Raw genomic sequence first — 21,174 nt, forward strand, 5'->3', positions numbered from 1 at the left:
CTGGAGCAGTGGGTGTGGCAGCATTTTCTACCTGTAGCAACCGGGTCTGGGTTGATTGACTCTTCTCATTAAAGAACGGTGCCTCCCATAATCCAGAGATGGATTAAACATTCTTTCTGTTTAACTCCAGACGCCAGTAGATTCTTTGCTCCACCGCACACTTTGCTCCAGGCCGTACTGTCTGCACACTGTGGCCGAACTTCCTATTAAGTGACATTTCTTTTTGTTTTGGCCATTACCTGTAGCTTCATGTTACCTCCTCCACATTACTGAATGCAGTAAACAGGATTTTTGTATGTTGCCACGATTCCATTGGAGATGGAATCCAATTGTCTGCGATTATAACTTAAAGTAAAACAATTCCAAATAAAAACCAAAACAAAAAAGTCCATTTGTAAAAATGGAATGCAGTCCACTGGCAGCAGATGCAGAAAAACTGGTAGTCGTGCAAACAAAAATTGCTACAGCAGAATAATCATGCTGTCCAAGAAACATCCAAGAAAGTAATTGTTTGGAAGTCCAAGCCTTGTTTTTTTTATGAATGTTCACCTTGGAAGAGCTCATTTGTTCAGAAAAGGTGCTGTTCGGTAACTTGAAAGGGAAAACATCAACAATGTTGTATAAATTATGAAGATAAGCCTGTGACTATAAGAGATAAGATCACTTTATTGGCCATATACACTTTCTTGCATTAGGAATTTGTCTTTTCGCATACCCCAGCTTGCTCTCCATGAGACATAGGCACACAGACGGGGAGAGATTTCACTAAAATATTCCAGTTATCCCCAGAATTTTAATACCAAATGTGTGAACGTCAAAGATCTGCAGAGTCTGAATTCATAACTATAAGCAGCATATTATAATTATAATTAACATTATTTCCTTTTTTTGTCCTGTGACCTCTAAATCTGTGGTGAACTGTATATCCAAGTTAGGGTTTCCTGTATCCATAAACAATTTGTACAGATGTACTTTATTTGTAAAACATTGGTAAGTGGGGCTAAAAGGATTTTTATCGGACACCTGACCAAAACAGATTCCATGCGTACCAGTTTATACAGCTGGGGATTTTATTGGAGCAATCTGAATACCTGAGGTTTGAACCCACACTTCATGCCATTGTGAGTACAGAGCTTTAATTACAACTCCACACTGCTGTCTTCAGTTATAGTATCATTTCAAACTACATCTTGGGCTTTAGTCTAATGGCAAAGGCAAAGGCCATTTGCATTATTTAAGCAAATATTGGTTCGTCTTTCGTGCTGAATGAAAATATGCCTCTATGTACAATATCGTGAGAAACAGGATTACAGAAACGTCATTTCTTCTTCCAGCAATGGATGTTGACTTTTTAAAGTGGCTTATAAAGCCAAGGCCATAGTTCTTTTCAGTTTTTCAACACTACCTGCTGAACTAAAAGGTCCAGAATCCGGTTCATGTTTTAGTCTGTCACAAACCTTCAAGTGTTCGCTTTTTGCATGGGGAAATGTGTTTAAAGTGAATTAAAAAGAACACTTGATATGATTGTCGAAAATAGAGATTGAAGAGCTGTCCTCATCAATAATTCTGTGATTATCAATAACAATAGTACTGTATGTAGTTCTTTTGAACATCATAAAGTCTGTATGTTTTTCTGTTGTATTCTAGTATTCATGTGAATAACTGTGAATCAATTGGGTTATCTTCTTTTCAGAGATGACACTTACAATGTGTTGCTTTTTCCCCATCTTCCTCTGTTGTGCTGCATCTCAAAAGCCTACATGTGCCTGACCACGCCGTATACCAGTTCTATGCACCTGTTGAATTTCCCCAAAAGGGCCAGCTGAAGAACAGTGGTGTCCATTTCGTTTTACATTGGTGGTGAAAATGAAGATTCTGGGACAAAGATAACTGTCCTTCTATTTTCAGAAACTGCTTTATCCTTAGAGAGTGAGCTGGAGCCCCAGCTAGCAGAAACAGGATGTAAGGTGGACCTGCACACTGCGCAGGGCACACACAATGATAGAAACGCACAGCATTGAAAAATAAACCTGGCACACACAGGCAGCATTAAAATTTGAGGTATGAGAAAAAGCAGCAGTGCCATTTCTACAAAAAATGAGTCTTGCACAGCAAATGAGTATTGTAACCGATGGGAACAAGTAAAGGTTTATTCCGTGCTGAAAAGAGAAGAGAAGAAGCACAACATTTTGGCTGTGGAGCGTTCTTCAGGTGTGGTCTTCTTCACGCCTGAAGAAGGCTCCACAGTCTAAATATTGTGCTTATTTTTCTTCTCTTTTCGGCATTGAATAAACCTTTTACTCGTTCGTTCACAGCCTACACATGCTGACACGGGCCCCTACTTGAGCTTCTTGTAACTGCTAATATTTGTTACATGCTTAATACCCGGCATTGTTTTGGTGTTTTTAAATTGCTGAACCTAAATTACTGGAATTCAATTTACTGTTATTTGCAGCTATGTTTAATAAGTTGTATGATAAATACAGCCTCATGCTCAATTTTACAGGTAAAGATCTTCATGTTTTCTGAATGAATGGTCTTTCATATTCCATCTTCTAACAGCTTTATCCAATTCAGAGTCCCGGGGGAGACGGAGCCTTTTCTGGCAAGTAACTGGCGCAAAGCAGGATACACCAGCCACCAGTCCATCGGCTCTGCCGTACCCCTTTCTTAATCATCCTCATGGTGATTTACAGCTGGCTGAATTCAAGGCTGGTCTCAAAGCTGGAACATTTTGAAGGGTGAAGAAGATCCAATTAAATACAAAAGTAAAATAAGGCAGATTTGGGAAAAGCCATGCAGTTTAGTTTCTTAAGATGATTTCTCAAAAAGGGTGAGGGACAAAGGGTTGGAGCACAGGAAGAGTCCTACTTGGTGATTAGGATGGTCTCTTTGAGCCTCTAGCCACAGCTTATGTTTACAATGGCACTCATTCACATAAAAAAAACGTCCAGGAGAAAGGATATATCCAGTTTAACATCAACAAATCAAGTCATGTAAATGCTGGATCTTGAGGGTGTAACAAGTTGAACTTTTCAGCCTATGTTAGAAATCTAAGGAAAAAATAATCACTCTATTCATTTGACATATTTTAGATTGGACATAATTCTGCTGATTTCTTATAAAGAATATTACTAGTAGGGTTTTAATGTAATTAAAAGCATAAGAAATCTGTATCATGAATGGTCTTTAAAGTTTTCTGCAATTAACAAGGTTTTATCATTTGTCAGGTATAACTTAAATTATGTGTTAACATTTCTAATGATAGATTTGACACGTAACCTTACCGAAAACCAACATTAATAAATCGTATTAGAAAATGTATCACCCGGTACGATCTTATGTATCATCTTGTTTTTACTGAGGCTGAATTATGCAGTGGCACCACTGTAGCTGTTGGCCATTCTCTTCCTGTTTGCTGTTCAGCAGTAGCGTAGATTCGCTGTAATTTGTTTCAACTCGGCTGAACTCCTCTAATGACAACAGCAGAATAGGATCACAATATTCCAGAGGAACTGCTTTCAAAGGCCACGAAAGTCATTTTTTATGTGTACTGCAACATTGTGCTGATTAAGAAAGTTGCAGAGCGGCAGAGTGTTTTGCTCGAATTTGAGCAGGACGTAAAGACAGAAATTTCACGAGTGAATAGATGAGGGCAGGCAGGTCCTCTGTGCCTCCCGTTCCTCACGATGGGTTCTTGACAGCTTCGTGTTGTCTGGCCTAAGGAGACACCACAGCCCTTCCTCTGAATTCCTGCTTTAGCCTGTCAGTTGGGCACACACAAAAGAATCGCTGGTAACACCTCGTGCGTCAAGACATTTGTTTAACCGTGGGTTGTTCAGCTGTCTGGGCTCTGTGCGAGGGGCTCTCCGGCTGGAGAGCCGTTAGCTCCTGGGTGCTGCTGGCACTGGCAGTGGGCCTTCTCCTCCAGCGGGATACAGCTCTTGGAAAAGCATTTCCAGCACTGCTTGGAGATGATGTACAACATCTCGCACACGTTGAGGACGATGCAAAGGACCGAGGCGCAGCCCATGATGTAGAGGAAGATCTTCTTCTCGGTGGCTTTGGAGATGAAGCAGTCCACCGTGTTGGGGCAGGGGGTCTGATCGCACTGGAGGAGCTTGGGAACGTCGAAGCCACTGTACAGGAAGTAGAAGGCCAGCAGCGAGCCCACCTCAAAGGCGGTCTTAAAAATGAGGCTGATGAGGTAGGTGCACCACAGGCCACCGTCGATCTTTCCCTTGTCCACGTAGAGCTTCTTCTTGCACTTTCTTTCTCGGTGCTCCCGGTAGGCCACGTGCAGGGCCACCAGGAGGGACGGGGTGGAGACCATGATGAGCTGCAGGGCCCACAGCCGGGCCTGGGAGATGGGGAAGAAGTAATCGTAGCACACGTTTTCGCAGCCGGGCTGGTTGACGTTGCACACAAAATCCTTCTGCTCGTCCTTCCAGACCTGCTCGGCGGCCGCCACGTAAATCAGTATCCGGAAGACGAAGACGACAGAGAGCCAGATCCTGCCTATGGCCGTGGAGTACTTGTTCACTCCACTCAGCACGTTTTCCAGGAACCCCCAGTTCATGGTCGCTTTCCCCGAGGAGCCTGCACTGTAGAGGGGGGAGAAACAAGGGGGATGGGTCTTCTGCAGTCGCCATTTGTACATTCTGCCCGAGGGGCTGTAGGCCCGCTTTGAATGATTGGTCCAAAAAAAAGATACTATTGTTTTGTTTTTAAGATTAGTTCAGAAACTTTCTGATGGGCATTACCGAATGCAAAAGCCCATTTAGCGCTTAGAAATCTGCATTTAAGTTTAATTTTGCAGTGTGTGCGTGTGTGATGGTTGAGATTCTCAGCAAAGATAGATTTTAATCAATGAGTTTTAGGTAACCCAAGCATTTATGAGTTACACTTGACATTTTATGCAGATTATATTGCAATTTCTTTAAAAACTTCCTTGGAAACATTAAAAGAAGGACTGCACTACGGTCATCGTTAAACATATCAGAGTATGTTTAACTGCAGTATTTAAATAAAAGACTGGAAAAATAGTTTTTATGTGGTGCACATTGTTCAAATGATAGGAAAATCAGGTCCTTTCAAGTAAATGTTACCACAGTTCAGTAACTTGCTTAACTACAGTTATGTAGATGCAAAAATGTTTCTCAACACCTGATATGAGGATTTTAAACAGTGTGGTCCATTACTACCTACTGTAATTACAAAATAACTTATTTCACAGCTATGAAATATAACAATATTTTGATTATATTCATCATGGATATAATGTACCACTTGCCTCATCATTATCTGTAAATTGTTTATAAACCAGATTTGTATGAAAGGTTTTAATATAACATACTTCTACGGGGAGATAAATCGAGAGATATTACAGTGTTACTATCTTAATTTAAATTAGGGGACATTCCAGGTTACTTTGCTATTTCTGAGTATACATGCAGAGTGCATATTACACAACCCCTGTTGTATTAGACAGACACACGTTCGTTGTGTCTGTGGTGTTACATCACTTACTCGCTATTTTCTATTACATATTTCAACTAGGTACGGGTTTAAAACTCAGTCATTCCACTTCGAAAAAATATAAGCCCATAGAGTTGTTGTTATTATTCATAAAATATTATTTGGCCACCATCCTTTTGGTAACTCTCGTTCATCTCATTTTAAGAAGATAGAAAGATTATACTGAACAGTAATTATTACATAATGTGTCTAATATGAAGGCGACGTCTGCAAGATTCTCACATTCCCTTATTTTTCACTTATCGCGAATGATCTGTTCCGTGAAAAGCGAAAATTACACGCAGTTAATTTCCAGAGAAAGTGAAGATACTCTCTCAAAAGGTGAATGTAACGCATACACATTTCAATGGACAGAAGCATGCAAAATTATCGTCATAAGAGCCTGAAGAAAAATTCGACTTACCTGTGGCCACTAGTGAAACAAATTTTGTTTTCGAGTTTTGGTAACGAGAGAGGTTTTATCTCTATGCGGTATCTACAGCCCAGGTCTCAGGTGTTATTTGATGCTCCTCTTTGCCTGTCAAATACACCTGCCTGGCACTAATGCCAAACCACACCTTTTTCGGTCGTCAAGGGGAGGGGGAGACATACTTTTTAAAGGAGCACTGTCTTTTTTGGTGTCTGAATTGCAAAAAAAAAACAACAACAGGAATATTTACTCTAAATAGGAGCCGGGAAGAAATATAGAGCCGTTGGAAAAGAAGGTCAAAATCCATAAGATGTCTCAAGCTTTACCTCTAAGATTTGAACTCTTGCGCGCATTAACCCTAGCTCTGCAACGAGTGAGACTCCCGCCGACCATACTACATCTCTGCATTTCATTTATTTGTGACGCCTCCACACACCCTATGCGCTGACTCCAATCACAGGCTGTCAAGGATGACGGTCTTCCAAGAAAACCAAGGTGACAGATAAGGCCGATACAGGATCCGTACTCTTCTCTGACAGGTTGAGCAGGTCTTGTACCGCGCAATCCGGTCATGGGGAGCGCAAACTACATTAACCATCTACAAAGTTCGCGTTCCCGGTGAATCCTACAGACTTAACCCAGAGAAAGAGGTCTGTGTGGTTTAAAACTGTGGTAACTGGGGTCCTCCGAGTAAACCTCAACGAAAGCCCCTTGGCAGGAGTTTCAGTTTTCTGTATATCGTCGTGAGTGAGTCACGAATGACCGCTTAGAAGTTTTCACATCGTTCGTTCCCCTTGAGTGTTAATAACATTTATCAAAACACATTATTCTCCACTTAAATTTAAGAGGCGGTCATGCAACTGGTGACTGCTACAACATATGACCGACAGGGCTAATAAGAACTATGAATCTGGTTTGTTTGTGATGGGGCATTGTGCGCAGGAAAACGGGGTTTGAAAGCGGTGAAATTGCAATGAGCAGGGTGCGGTCTGTAATTGTCATTAACAATACAGTCACCAAGTAGCAACTGACTGCCTAATGGAAAAAGAAAAGAATGAAAATGTAGCACCAGTTCCTGTAATGGTCAGCGTTTACTTTTAAAATGTCCAGGTGCGTGCACAAGCAAATAAAATGGTTTCTATTTGAGCAGCTGGCGCACCTGTCGGTGCCAAAGCCCCAACACTCCGAGCTCATGCGAAAAAAACAATTAGGACGTAAATTATCCAAACCATTGTTTTAGTTTCGTTTCAGATGTGAACTTGTGGTGTGATACATACAGTATTACGCAGGAAATAAAACTCAGGAGTACAATGACCGTATCGTCCTGCAAGCAGGGAGAGACGTGGTTTCGAAAACACAAGCAAACCAGCGTGGAGTGTAAAACAGAATAGTTATTTTTCAATGGATTATGACATTGTACCTTCTTCAGTTCTCTTTTTATAATGAAATAACGAAACTGATGTGTGTATGAATACCATATGTATATTTTAAGTATTAAAAACACACGGAAATGCAATTTGAGTATCTACTGTACATGTATTTCCGCCAGGCCTCTCAGATACAGAGGTTCTCAAGATCTGGAGCTGCAGAATGTCTGCTTGTCAAGCATGTGGATGAGTGTCTTTAAATATTAACAACATGGAAAGATGTGTCATTGATCTCGTATAATGATTTATTAATAAACTAGCTGCAAAGAAGTCAGTTTATTGTCATCAAGCAGCTAAGCAAAGTATAGATGTAATGTTACATTAAATTATCTGTGAATTGATGTAAAATTCGATTCACTGACATTGATAGCTAGAGAGAATTACAAGGATTAAAATTAGTTTTAACTATTTCACACCAAATCGTGATATAAACCGTGGTAGAGAGGACCTTAATACTTAGAATGCTATTAGCATGCTCTGTCCCTTTTCTTACAGTACTTTCCCCTGATATAATGTGCCAGGTTTCATAATCAATGGAGTTGGAACTTGCAGATGTAATAGTTTAAAGTCCTTAACATCCCCAATTTTATCCTCATATAGTTTACTCGTCATGATGAGGAAGAGGAAGAAAGTGAGCCGTGTTTGCTCAGCTCAAAACAACACTGACTGGACAGAATGAAACCAGAAGGGCACAAAAGCAAGTAATATTTTGTGTGAAGTAAGAAAGAAAAGCAGAATCTAAGGTTACTTTGCCCTGTATTCAGTGAAAGCGATTTTGATTCTTGTTTCTCACTGTTGTATTTCTGGGTCGGTTGAGAGTAATTCAGTTTTTTAATGTGGGAATCATTTTAATTGGACTGTTCCACATTACTACTAATAATAATTGCTTACACTTATATAGTGCTTTTCTGGACACTCCACTCAAAGAACTTTACAGGCAATGGGGATCCCCTCCACCACCACCAGTGTGCAGCCCCCACCTGGATGATGTGACAGCAGCCATAGTGCACCAGTACACTCACCACACACCAGCTATCAATGGGGAGATGAAAAGAGCGATAAAGCCCATTCAGAGATGAGGGATTATTAGGAGGCTATGATGGGTAAAGGCCAGGGGGAAATTTGGCCAGGACACCGGAGTAACACCCTTACACTTTTTGAGAAACACCCTGGGATTTTTAATGACCACAGAGAATCCAGACTTCAGTTTTATGTCTCATGTAAAGGACAGCACATTTTCACACTATAGTGTCCCCATCACTATACTGAGGCATTAGGACTCACACAGACTGCTGGGTGAGCAACCCCTACTGAACCCTCTAATACAGCAGCAACCTTAGTTTATCCCAGGAGGTCTCCCATCCAGGTACTGACCGGGCTCAAGCCTGCTGAGCTTCAGTGGGTTTCCATTGGTGAGTTGCAGGGTGATACAGCTGCTGGCTATAAATGGTGGGACAAACTTCATGGGAAGTTGATGGAGTTCTTGGATATACAGTAGCAAACAATTGAAATTGAATACAATAATGAGAGGAAATATCATGTCATGACCTAGTTTTCTGTAATAATTATGATTTTACACAAATAATAAAACTCCTTTCAGTGTGGTAACAAAATAATAACCACATGACATCAACATAAAAACATAAAAAGAACAAATATTTATTTACAACAATTTCCTCCATGGAACCTCCATGACTATACAGATACTTACAAATCCGTGAGAACCAGAGTGCTGCCTCTGACAGAAACAGAAGAATTTCCCCCGTAACTGAGGCGTGCATCCCTTAAAATGGAAAGAGGAACCGGTGTCTCATGAAATAAAAATCCTACTCAGGGCTAAAATACTCCCTAAATGGACGCTGAACAATTGTTGAACACATAGAAACCTTTTTCCTTATTCCAAACAATACATCACTACACAAGTAAGTTACACATTATAACCTTGCTGATATCACAAATAGGAACTCAGTATTTCCACTACCATAATAAGTCAGCAGTCCTTTTCATAAAGCCATAAAGAGTCGGTCTCTGTTGTGCTCACAGCGTATGAACATGATCTAGTCTTTGTTTCGCCAAAAGAAGTCCCTCGGTGTACTAATGCCTCTTTTGTGTTGCTCTCACTTCTCACTTCTGTTTCTGTTATTGTTCATCTTGATTTCTACATGGCCTTTTGTATGCTGATTGAATTTAACAGATTAGTTATCGGCAATTGGATCCATGCATCCATTTCCCAATACAGGCTGGCAGGTGAGTCAGGGCCTATTCGGGCAAGCAGTGGACGCAAGGCAAGGCGCAACCAACGGCAATTGTGCAAACGCTCAAGGAGTGCTCATCATTTACTTGCAGAATGGGATCCTGATGATAAGACATTTAAACATTCTGATACCATTCAACCCATAACCATGTAGAAGTGATTGGCATTCATCAAGGTGTGAGGAACCAATAATTCATATATCCTCATGGTACAGGTACAAGCCTGAAGGAATAACCATCCATAACAGTCCTGTTAGGTCAATAAACAGAGATGTCACGATTGTAGTCCCTCCCCCTTAAGGGTGCTCTGGCTCTTTCACATTGTAGTTGATTTTGTGCACCTGCTCCCTGTTCCAGCCCACCTCAAAAACCAGACGCTGGTTTATTGCAATTTCTTGCATTAGGAATTTGTCTTTTCACATACCCCAACTTGCTCTCCATGAGACACACAGACAGGGAGAGAAGCTCGGGGTCAGAGCGCAGGGTCAGCCATTTATACGGCGCCCCTGGAGCACTTGGGGTTAAGGGCCTTGCTCAGGGGCCCAACGGAGTAGGATTGCTCTGCCAGGCGCGAGATACAAATCAGCAACCTTCCAGTCACAGGCATAGACCCTCAGCCACAGTGCCACCAGTGTATAGATATCATCAAATATTTTGAAATGATTTTCTCCAGGCTCACGAGCATGAACTTTTCTGAGGTCCTCTGAAATCTCTTTTTAACATGGCACAATATGTTTCTACTAATCTGTATGGTGAATACCAATCTCAAAGTTTCTAACCGTTATATACAGTAGATTCCTGATTGCCCGAATGCAGTCATTGTTGACTTGATTCCCAATTGTTTAACCATCTGATTATAATTGCCGCCTTAATTGTGCTACGTAAACTGGGGGTTCTCTTATTATTTCACATACACTGATTTTTTAATCATGTTTTGTACTCCATATGCCACTGTGTCTCAAAGAAATACATTGTTAAATATAAGGCCTCTTGAGAAAGGCTATTTAAGAAAAGACCAGTTTTGGTAAAACAATATTTTAACTGAAGATCTTTTCTCAGCGTTCTACATAGCAAATTAAATTCAGTGTAAGTAAATGTAAAATGTTGCATATTGGTAAGAAAACTATAAGAATTATGCCATAGAAGGAATATAATTAGAACACACAGTAAGAAAAAAACAAGTGGGCAGTCATTGATTCATTTCTTTCGGCGTCTACTTTTTTACAGCAATGCAAAAAATAAAAGGTAAAATGGAGTACATAGTAAGACAGCAAGGGGTGTAAAATACAAATCCATAGCAGTCATCTTTTAATAGGTAGGTCCTGAGTAAAACACACCCTCAGATAGAAATAGAATAGAAATCAGTATTCTTTATTTACAGTGCAAGGAATGAATGTAAACCACAAAACCACATAACAAAAGCCTAAGGTTTTCCTTTAACGTCTGACTTTTCCTTTCCCTCTCTAGCAATCACCAGGCAGTTTAGCTGCTTACCAGCTTCCAAACACCAATGTTCAAAGAGAACTTTTTTACTAAAAACTTAAGTTTATCTCTGAAACTCTCTTCTCAAAAACGCATGTCCAGAATTCTCAAAAGGTCCAGTATCCATTAAACACCAGGTTGGTCAGACACTTCCATTCCTCTGATGCAATCATATAACACAGGGTCAGCCCTGTGTCTCTAGACTACAGATGTTTTCTAGTCACCTGCTGGCCTCCACTCTTGTTTCAAAAGTCACCTGACCAACTGTCTTCTTCCAGCTGGCCAGGTGACTGAGGACAGCAGCTCATTCCCCACAGTCTCTCTTCATGTCTGAAGAGACTGTCCACACATAAACCTCACTCAAAACTGACAAATAGCCCAAAAAAGGTCCAGGATTTCGGTTTGGTTCAGAAAAGGTAAAGGATTCAGATTCACTATCAAAACGTTTGCAGAAGATAACAAAAAACACAAACACAGATGAGATATTTTTGAGGAATCCTATTAAGTATGATAACATAACATGTGGTTTGAAATCAGGTACTGGCCACAGTAGGGACTCAAGACTAAATTTTGGGACAGGAGCTGTATTTTTGAAGGGAAGTGAAGAGTTTTCTTTTTAAATTCATCAGACAGAATATGTCAATCTTCCTTATTTGAATGTAGTTTTTTACGGATCAAAGTTAGGCTCTTTTTCTGCCTCAGTTTACAAAAGCAGGCTCACCTGTGGAGAATTATTTTACGAATGCAGTTTTCCTTTTGAGTATAGACATTTAAAAGTAAATTGTTTTCCAGGACTTAATCAGGTGCTAATTGAAACGTACCCAGCACTCAAATTGTATCTGGGGGAACCACTTTCCTCTGAGTCTTTTTGTTCTGGACCCAGTCAAGTTCTTTATTGCTGGCAAACTGATTTCAGTTTTCTGTGTCAGTTGAGGTTTTACATTTTCTTTCAGCTCTCTCAGCTCTCTGGCTGTCTGTTCAGCTTCATCTGAAGATTTTCACTTAAGAGTTATTCAGTCGGAAGTGAGGGAGCTATTTCCTAACACGTTGAGGAAAGACTACATCAAGTTATGCGTGTTGTTGAAAATAATGTACTTTAAGTTATTGGTGACTCCAAGGACTGTGTGCAGATGAGGTTTAAAAAGCAGATCAATTACAGTGAAGGCATCTTTTACCGGGCCTCAAAAAATGATCAGGTCAGCAGCCACATTCCAGCTGTTCAGCAAAACCAGAGCTTTCTTCCTGCTGTTCGGCAATTGAATTATTCCGTCACATCAGTCAGTTTATTAAAACCAAAACAGCTGGCTCATAGTGGCAACTGCAAAATAGCGCCCTATGAAAGTTTTAACATAGCACCCTGGACCAACTGTGGCTCAAATCTGATGGACAAAAACAACAGTTCTGGATGATGAATACATTTTTACAGCTCTTTTAAATGTATGACACGGATATTTGTGTTAGCACCGGTATAGTTAGAGATCTACTGGATCTGCTGGAGCACCAATAAGCGAGGGGTTTCCTTGGCAACGTACAGTATTTTCAATGCACCGTGTCGGTATGCCCGGCAGCAGAGGGCGCTGTCTCGTTTGCCGAAGTATTTTCATCGCTCTTCACAATTTCTTCCCGATGGAAGTACGTTGTTTTATGTTGCTGCCTGTTACAGAGGAGTGCGCAGGTAACTAACTTTTGATTTCGGTTTAAAATATGAGCCCTGGACAATTGAGGCGTATTTACTGCTTCAGACCTTAACTAAGCAGATATACGATAATAGTGAAAAGGGAACCATGAATTCTTGTGCTTAATATCGTAGGTACAGAAGGCTAAATATATCGAGTATTAGAAGAGTATTTATTGTAGCTAAATACTCAATGAATATGAACCAGCAGGTGGGTTATATGTGATATAAATGTACAAGGTATAAATAGGGATCTTTTGTCATCATCGTCACCCATTTAGTCAATAAAATGAACCACTTCAACGAGACACAATAAAACTGCACTTTCGGTGTGTATAAGCAGTCACTGATCATTTGCGTTTTCTGGTTAATAACATTATCGTTCAAAATGTTCACGGTCGTCTGTTCTTTAGCTTTATGCGTTTGCTTAAATAACGTTTAGGGGCTTGAGCACAGCGCGTTATTCTATTATTTCTAACTAACAAGTGAATATGTTTCCTTCGGAAGACGAAGTTTAAAGACCTTGATTGTACATTTGATATATTTTATTTTTTTGGCCACGTGTATTCCCTGTGTATAACAAAAGTGTGTGATGAGGGCACATTTATTTTTTTTTTAGTATTAGTTTATTATTTGGTCCAATTGATTTGTGTTAAGCGGACGTTACACCGACCCAGTCAGTAGTGTGTAATTCAATGATCTCATCTCTCAGGTGTCAGTTTCTAGGACAAGTATAAGAATCACAGTCCAAAAGGGTTCGTAGGTAATTTATAATCATGGCCAAGAAAAGAGCTGGAAACACTGACAGCAGACCAGTTAAGAGAACAGATACAGTTTCCCCCAAGAACCAGGAGTGAAAATCAGTGCCTTATAGTTCTGAGAGCGTAATGCACAGTTACCATGGGCCAGTACATGACACTGCAGAACACATCTCTCTCTGTTATATTAATGTCACGGTCCTTCTTCTAATCAGGATGTAAGATGGTGCAGCAGGATTTTAAAGGTCTAAGCAGTGAATTAACGGCGGAACATAACTTGTGAACATAATCTGTGAGCGGGAGCAGTCAAGGACACTGATGCGTGCTTGTGTGCAGGTTCTGTGTGCAGGCCCTGACCATGTCCTCACCCTCTCCTGACCCGGCCAAGGCAAAGACCGAGCCGCCGAAGGAGCAGGGCTACAGAGCCCCGGGGCTGAGGGGAGTTCAGACTACCACGCTGTTCCGTGCCATCAACCCCGAGCTCTTCATCAAACCAGTAAGAGTTCAGTGTGTGTTCAGGCCTGCTAAAGGATAATGAATACCAAAGAGCAAGTGATAAACATCAAATGCTGAATACTGTCATTGTGAGACAGAAAACATAAAGATAACACTGGTTGGAAGTGTGATAAATTTCAGTTCTTATTTGGTTAGAAATCTGCTCCCTTTAAGCGAAACTGCCTTATCTTTATGGTACGATGCCCTGTCACTGATGATGTGGGAAGTTATGATGGACTGCTCACTTTTTTTACTCCATCAGCTTGCACTTTCCACTGACATGAACATGGTGATTCTGAAGCATCCGATAACCTTATGTCCATTGGGTTATAACTCTAGATACTGTAGGTAAATGCATAGTTCCTTGCTTAAACCCTCTCTTGTAGCTTGGAGATTGCTTACGAAAAGCAGTTTTCAAGCCCGTCTGCAGATTCTCAAAAGGATTCAAGTCAGGAGTTTAACTTATAAAGGTCAGCTTTATAATGCTTTCTTATACTCAAGCCACTACAGTGTTGCTTTTGATCATTGTCCTTCTGAAAGGTTAATTTTTGTCCCCGGTTTAGGTTTAGCTTAAGAAGCCAGAATTTGTCTGGAGCAAGTTTCCCTGTTTGCTTCATCTCCTGACAATCTTCCCAGTCCCTGCTGATGAAAAGCAGAGCTATGACATAATGCTGCCACCACCATGCTCAACAGCAGGGATGAGGCTGACTGAGTGATGCACCATGTTGGGTTTGCATTAGATAATGTCATGTTTTGCATTCAGACAAAAAGTTACGATTTTGTTTTGTCTGACCCAGATCCTTTTGTCACACACTTACAGTGTCATGTAGGTGCTTTGTTGCAAATCCCATATAAGATTCAACATGTTTTTTTTTAAGTTCCATACAAACTCCTTTTGTGTAATGACGGGGGTATGGTTGATCCATGGACATTTTCTCCATTACTGCCAATGAACAACAACTCTTTCAAAAAAATGAATGTTGATCATTAACCACTATTATTACTAACAGAGACAACTCAAATAATTGTGTGGTTTGTTAATGTGATTGTAAATTAATTTAGAATTGCCACAGCAAAGGCTTTGAATACTTATATGCCCATAACTTTTCTATTTCCAGTATCTTTTGTGTTTATTTGCTTCTTGCTTTCTGTTTTTCAATGTGTGGAGTAGGTTGTGTACTGTATATATTATTTGTTACTTTAAGTTGTTATGACTGAATGTTTAAAGCAAAATGTAAAAACTGAGCAAGGGTCTGAATAATTTTGCAACATATATGTATATTTTTTGTGTATATGTAATCCTGTTGCACATAAATATAGTTGCTGTTTATGTTCTCCATGTAATGGTTTTGCAAAGCATCTTTGTTTCACTAGATGCACTTAAAAAAGTGTAGGGCTTTTTCATCACTTTTACATGAGTGTCCTCACTCTTGTAAAAAGACACTGCTTTAGTGACAGTGTTAGACATGATGTCGGATGCTTATCCTATATGTAATGTTGTTGTTTCTAAATTACAGAACAAGCCTGTGATGGCTATTGGACTGCTCACACTCTCACTGTGTGTGGGATACCTTGGATATCTTCATGCCACCACAGAGAACAAGCAAGACTTGTACGAAGCCATTGACAGCGAAGGAACAAGACACATGAGAAGAAAATCATCCCGATGGGATTGATTATGTGCTCTGAGCATTGCTTTCTTGGGTATAATGGAACTGACCTACCAGTGTTATTTACTGTTTCAGCTGTAATGCTCAATACAACACTGGTGATAAAATAAGACGTCAAAAACTACAGTAAACAAATGCATGGAGAGTGTATAAATATGTCTTTTTTGGTGTGAGAGTCATTTTCAATATTCTTTTAATTTATCATGCTTGTAGTGTTATACATTTCTGATTTTCCTTCCATTGATTTTAATGCTGTTTTGTAAATCTTTTTTTCAGTTAAAAAGAAATATAGCCTTTAAATAAGTAAGCTGTCCAAATTTGCTTCTACTGTCTGTCATGTTTATCTAATCCTAGCAGTGTTTAAGGTTCTTAAACTCTAAGCTGAAATATTTTTTTCAGTGTAATAAACCCAACCATTATAAATGTGTATATACTGTATGGATTATATCCAGGGCACCATGGTGGTGAAGTGGTCCTCTATTGGCAATCCTCTATTGGATAAAGAGGTTAGAAGATGGATGGATTTATATCCAATCTTATGAATAAGATGTATTCTCCATGCTCCTGAACACCATCTTTCTAAAGCTGTGTGAAAGGCAGCAATATACAGTACTTAAACATTGTATGAATGTCAACAGAAGTACTGGACTGTGGGTCTACAGCCTGTGTTTGATTCAACATCTGAAAGGCAAAGTCCCTTTGAGACGTTGTTAGCGGATTTGGTTGAGATTACATAGATTAAAGTCTTTGCTAACGTGGCCATTGACTAGTTTATACTAGAGATAAATCCTAAAACATTGGCTCTATGCAATAAAAATACTCAAAAATCATTAGAAATATATTTTGTTAAACCTTTGAACTGTAAAATTCTTGAGAAACTTAAAAGCAGTATATATTATTTCTGGAATACAATTATACTTTTGCGTAGTAAGGGCGGCTATTCTGATTTTTAAATTTAAACAAAGCAAAATTAGAAACCTTTGGACAATTCTACTTACTGACTTTATGAAATGGTCAGCTAGTTAATATTCATACTGTATATCCCAACAAGTTCAAGTTGATTGTCTTACATACCCAAGTACAATGACATGCTTATTTGTGTGTTTTCCTCTCCTGACAAATGACATTACAAATAGTTGGAGACAGAAACATGGCAGTAGGTGTAATTTTAAGTATTCAGATAGCAGTGGTGTGCAAAATTCAGGTAGTGGCAGTATTTTGAGTTCAGTGTAAAAACGGGGGTGTCGGTGGGGGTGGGAGGATTTAAGAAGTGCAGTTTAGGAATCTTATGGCTGTGAGTTAGAAGCTTTCTTTGAATTTAGAGGTCCGGACTTTTATACTCCTCTAAGTCTTCTGCTGAAAGATTTACTCTAATGTCAGCTCTCTGTCATGGGAAGAACGTAAACAGTGGGGTTCTATTGCATCACAATAGCTTCACTCCAGAACTCATTGGACACAGGAGTGGACACAGGGCTATTTTGGTGTCCTGCTACAGTACATGGCACCTCACAATCAGTTGACTCATGATCAGTCAGCTTTGCTCAATACTGAAACAACATTTGGAGAAAACAATTATTTGTGCCTGGAAATGAAAAATGAGTTTGTTAAACTAGTATCAGATTACCAATGCGTTTGTAGTAATCCAGCTGGAGGGAGGCCATGTCTCATACAGGAACCTGTTTCCTTAGGACTCTGCAGTCCACGGGTGTGTCGGACAGAAGTATGCAGAAAGGAAGTGCTAATACTTCTTTCTCCATCAGCAAGTTGTATGAAGAATCAAAACCCTTTGGGACACAATGTTATACCCACATCAAAATTATAGGTACAGTATATTCAGAGTCTACTGCAATACAATTTAATTAGAATTTTGTCACGTGTCTTTCCACAGCTTGCGTTGTAAGACGTATGACACATTACTTACAGAGATTGGTGGAAAGATACACCAGCGGTACTTGAAGGAGTTTGAGAAGAGTAAAGAAGCGTGTAAACGAGAAGTTGTCGTAAAAGCCTGGTTACAGGTAAAAAGTTCACATTCAAACTGGACTAAACTACTCAATCGAGGCTTTTCATTTTGGAATGAGGTGCATTTTGTCAGATGGTAGGTTATGGTCAATCAATGTAATTAGAAAACTCTTGAGATTTTTGCACCCAGTCCTATAGTTTTCAAATGTTTGAGTGCATTTGTATCTGATTATACTGTACTTTACATTAATGCACCCTAAAATGCTATTAAACATACACCTTGACTGGTATAATAAAATAAGCCTCTTTGTGTGTTTTTAAAAAAACAGGATAGGTTTTTGTGATACATATCTATACGCAAGAACATTACTGTCCTCAGAGATAATCCTCACCCAGACTCTATAATCGGGAAAAGTTGTGACATTCAAGACATTTTGTTGTCGCCACAGAACAGTTCTGTTAGCATTCATTTGCAGTGCACAGTAAGTTGCTTAAATGAACTAACGTGTATGTACAGGCTGATGTTGAGACCGAAAGAGCCGTGTTAAAAACTCTTCAACTGGCCAGAAAGGAGCGGGAGAAACTCATGAAAATGGTTATGACTGGATGTGACAAAATACAGGTACTGTATGCAGAAGGGTTAGCAGTGTTGTTATGTTTTTCCACATTTTATTCATGGTACAATAATGCTGTAATGTTATGTGTTATATTTTCCAGGGTATAAGTCAGAATTCACAGAAAAACTGACTTGCAGTGAGTGTTAACACCATGTACCATGAAAGAGTACATATTGGTATTTTTTGGACAGAGAAGATTGTAGACTTTGAAAGTCAGTTAAAGTCTGTGGTACACTAAATCAAGAGTTCAAGGACTCTGACAGTCCAAAGACTTTCTTCAATTATTTAAATGCCTCTTATAATTATTATTAATTTAGCTGAAACTTCTGTCCAAGACAGCTTACAGGGCATTAGAGCTACTTTATATACAGTTATTGGTATCTGTTCACACTATTAAAATCTAGCAAAATCTAGCAAAATGACACAATGCATCACAGTTGAAATATTTATCAGAACATCTCAGCAAACACTGGCAAACATCTTCCGCTTTGCTTTGAAACTTTTAGGAAGCTTTACTGAGGATTCACACAAAAATGAAGCAGCAGATGGCATTAGAGATTCAGAGGGCCCATAGCAGTGCTGAACAGCTTGCGTCTCAGGAGGTCCAAGAGGCAATACAGAAACTAGCACTGCACCACGCCCGGGTCCGGGCTAGAGCAGAAAGGACAGAAAGACAGATAGCAGCTCACGCTGCTGCAGTCTTGCAAAAGTAAGTTGTCTGAGATCATCAGAAAAAGGTCCGTTAGCACCGTGCACCCCTTTAACTTGAACTGTCATGAACATGTAATAAATGAAATCGTCATTAAGCTCTAGTCACTTAAACCTGTTCTGGCTCATTTCCAAGTGATGTCCGAAAGATATCTGTGAACTTTATTGGTAAATAAAGTAACTACTGTATAACAGCTACATTTACAGTATGTCCTGCAAGACAGTTCTGTACTGTTCTATAAGAATTTAAGAATTTATAGAACATTATTATTTATTTTCACTTTACTTTTCCTAGGTGCATTAAAGTGAATATTATCTGAAACTGTTCATACTTTGTATAATTCAACTTTCTCAGCATTAAAGCATTAAATGTTTGCCAATTGAATTGCCTGACCCATTCTTCCCTTTTCATTTTTAGTCTGTCCTTAATTCTTTCCCCAAGTGTAGAGCCACATAGCCATCTACTGTAGCTAGATCACCCTATAATTCACAGCTGCCAGCCCACTGAAGCTCAGCAGGTGTGAGCCTGGCCAGTACCTGGATGGGAGACCTCCTGGAAAGCTAAGGTTGCTGCCGGAAGAGGTGTTAGTGGGGGCCAGTAGGAGTTTACAATACTGTAGAATGGCACCGCCCTTCGGATGAGACGTAAAACTGAGGTTGTTAAAAAATCCAAGGGTGTTTCTCGAAAAGAGTAGGGGTGCTGTTACCCTGGTGTCCTGGCCAAATTTCCCATTGGCTATACCAGTCATGGTCTCCTAATAATCCTCATCTATGATTTGGCTTCATTACTCTGCTCTCCTCCTCACTGAGAGCTGGTGTGTGGTGAGTGTACTGGCGCACTATGGCTGCCATTGCATCATCCAGGTAGGGCTGCACACTGGAGGTGGTGGAGGGGATCCCCATTACCTGTAAAGTGCTTTATAAGTGGGAGCAATTATTATTAATTATTAAGTGCTATAGAACAATTCTTTAAAAGGGACACTTGAACAAACTTTGTCTTACTGTGCTGTCCTGTTCAAGGGAGTTTCTATGGCAGGCGGAGCAAGCCCGGATTTTAGCCAGAAAGAACAAGGACGAGATCCTGGAGGAAATCGGGCTGGAGATGAGGAAAGAAGTGGCCTGGACCCGCCGGGAAGAGCGGGAGGCGGCGCGTCTCGCCCGCTCCGCGCTGGAGGAGAAGCAGGGGTCTGAACCGGCGGGGCTGAGGAGGGCCGCGGCCGAGTCCCGGGCCCTCTGTCGCAAGACGCTCCGGGAGCTCGCGGCAGCTCTTGCGGAGAAGGGAGAGCTGGAGGCGGACCTGGAGGAAACAAGGAACGCTTTCCAGCTGTTCATCAGCCAGCAGTTCCCGGGCCTGGGGCCACACCAGGCTGGCTTCCTGCTGCCGGCAGAGAGCGGTCCTTGAGTGCCCGTTCGCCTGCGCAGTGCTGTGACATTGGCATCCAATAAAAGTAGCACTCACTGCACTGACACGTGGCATGGACGGTTTTCTCAATTAATCAATAAGTTCTACAGCACTCAATAATGAATAATAATTGCTTCCACTTATATACAGTAGTGCTTTTCTGGACACTCCACTGAAAGCCCTTTACAGGTAATGGGGATCCCCTCCACCACCACCAGTGTGCAGCCTGGATGACACGAGAGCAGCCATAGTGTGCCAGTACTCTCCCCACACACCAGCTATCAGTGCGGAGGAGAGCAGAGTGATGAAGCCAGTGTAGAGATGGGGATTATTAGGAGGCCATGATTGGTGAAGGCCAACGGGAAATTTGGCCAGGGCACCAGGGTAACACCCCTCAAAGAGGAAAAGGTACTTGGGAAGCCCATTAAAGCAGCCGAATGAAAGTGGAAGCAGGTACAAACCTGAGACCCAGTATTTTAACCGTCAGCAGTTCCGTTCAGTTCACTTCTTCAAAAACATCGTTAATATGCTTTGGTCCCGGCACAAGTACAGTGAAACATGAGGTATGACAAAACTGTGCAGAATATTTGATTTACTTTTTATCATCAATCGGTAATCCATACTTGGAAACAAAATATTTTTCTGCCCAGTGCTGGGAATTCCACGGCTCTCTATGTCAACAGAGGTCATTTGCACTAACAGACAATGTATGTACAGTATACCTCAACACATTTTGACTGAGGCAAATGTGCCTTTACTTCAACGACCCCCTGAACGT

The 21,174-nt window shown here is 40.5% G+C and overlaps 2 protein-coding genes across 2 annotated transcripts; one reads left to right on the plus strand and one right to left on the minus strand.

The window, feature by feature from the left end:
• Nucleotides 1–2,451: 2,451 nt before the first annotated feature.
• gjb7 (gap junction protein beta 7) lies at nucleotides 2,452–6,368 on the minus strand. Its single transcript, XM_088938457.1, has 2 exons — nucleotides 5,942–6,368; nucleotides 2,452–4,604 (listed from the first exon to the last, which is right to left on the minus strand). Exon 2 carries the CDS (start codon nucleotides 4,577–4,579, stop codon nucleotides 3,839–3,841), a length of 741 nt encoding a protein of 246 aa, XP_088794583.1. The 5' UTR covers nucleotides 4,580–4,604; nucleotides 5,942–6,368; the 3' UTR covers nucleotides 2,452–3,838.
• A 6,349-nt stretch (nucleotides 6,369–12,717) lies between these two features.
• smim8 (small integral membrane protein 8) lies at nucleotides 12,718–17,967 on the plus strand. Its single transcript, XM_088907304.1, has 3 exons — nucleotides 12,718–12,784; nucleotides 13,879–14,038; nucleotides 15,555–17,967. Exons 2-3 carry the CDS (start codon nucleotides 13,901–13,903, stop codon nucleotides 15,711–15,713), a joined length of 297 nt encoding a protein of 98 aa, XP_088763430.1. The 5' UTR covers nucleotides 12,718–12,784; nucleotides 13,879–13,900; the 3' UTR covers nucleotides 15,714–17,967.
• Nucleotides 17,968–21,174: the final 3,207 nt, after the last annotated feature.

Source organism: Atractosteus spatula, chromosome 2 (assembly GCF_055471065.1).
Source record: "Atractosteus spatula isolate fAtrSpa1 chromosome 2, fAtrSpa1.hap1, whole genome shotgun sequence".
Lineage (NCBI taxonomy): Eukaryota > Metazoa > Chordata > Actinopteri > Semionotiformes > Lepisosteidae > Atractosteus > Atractosteus spatula.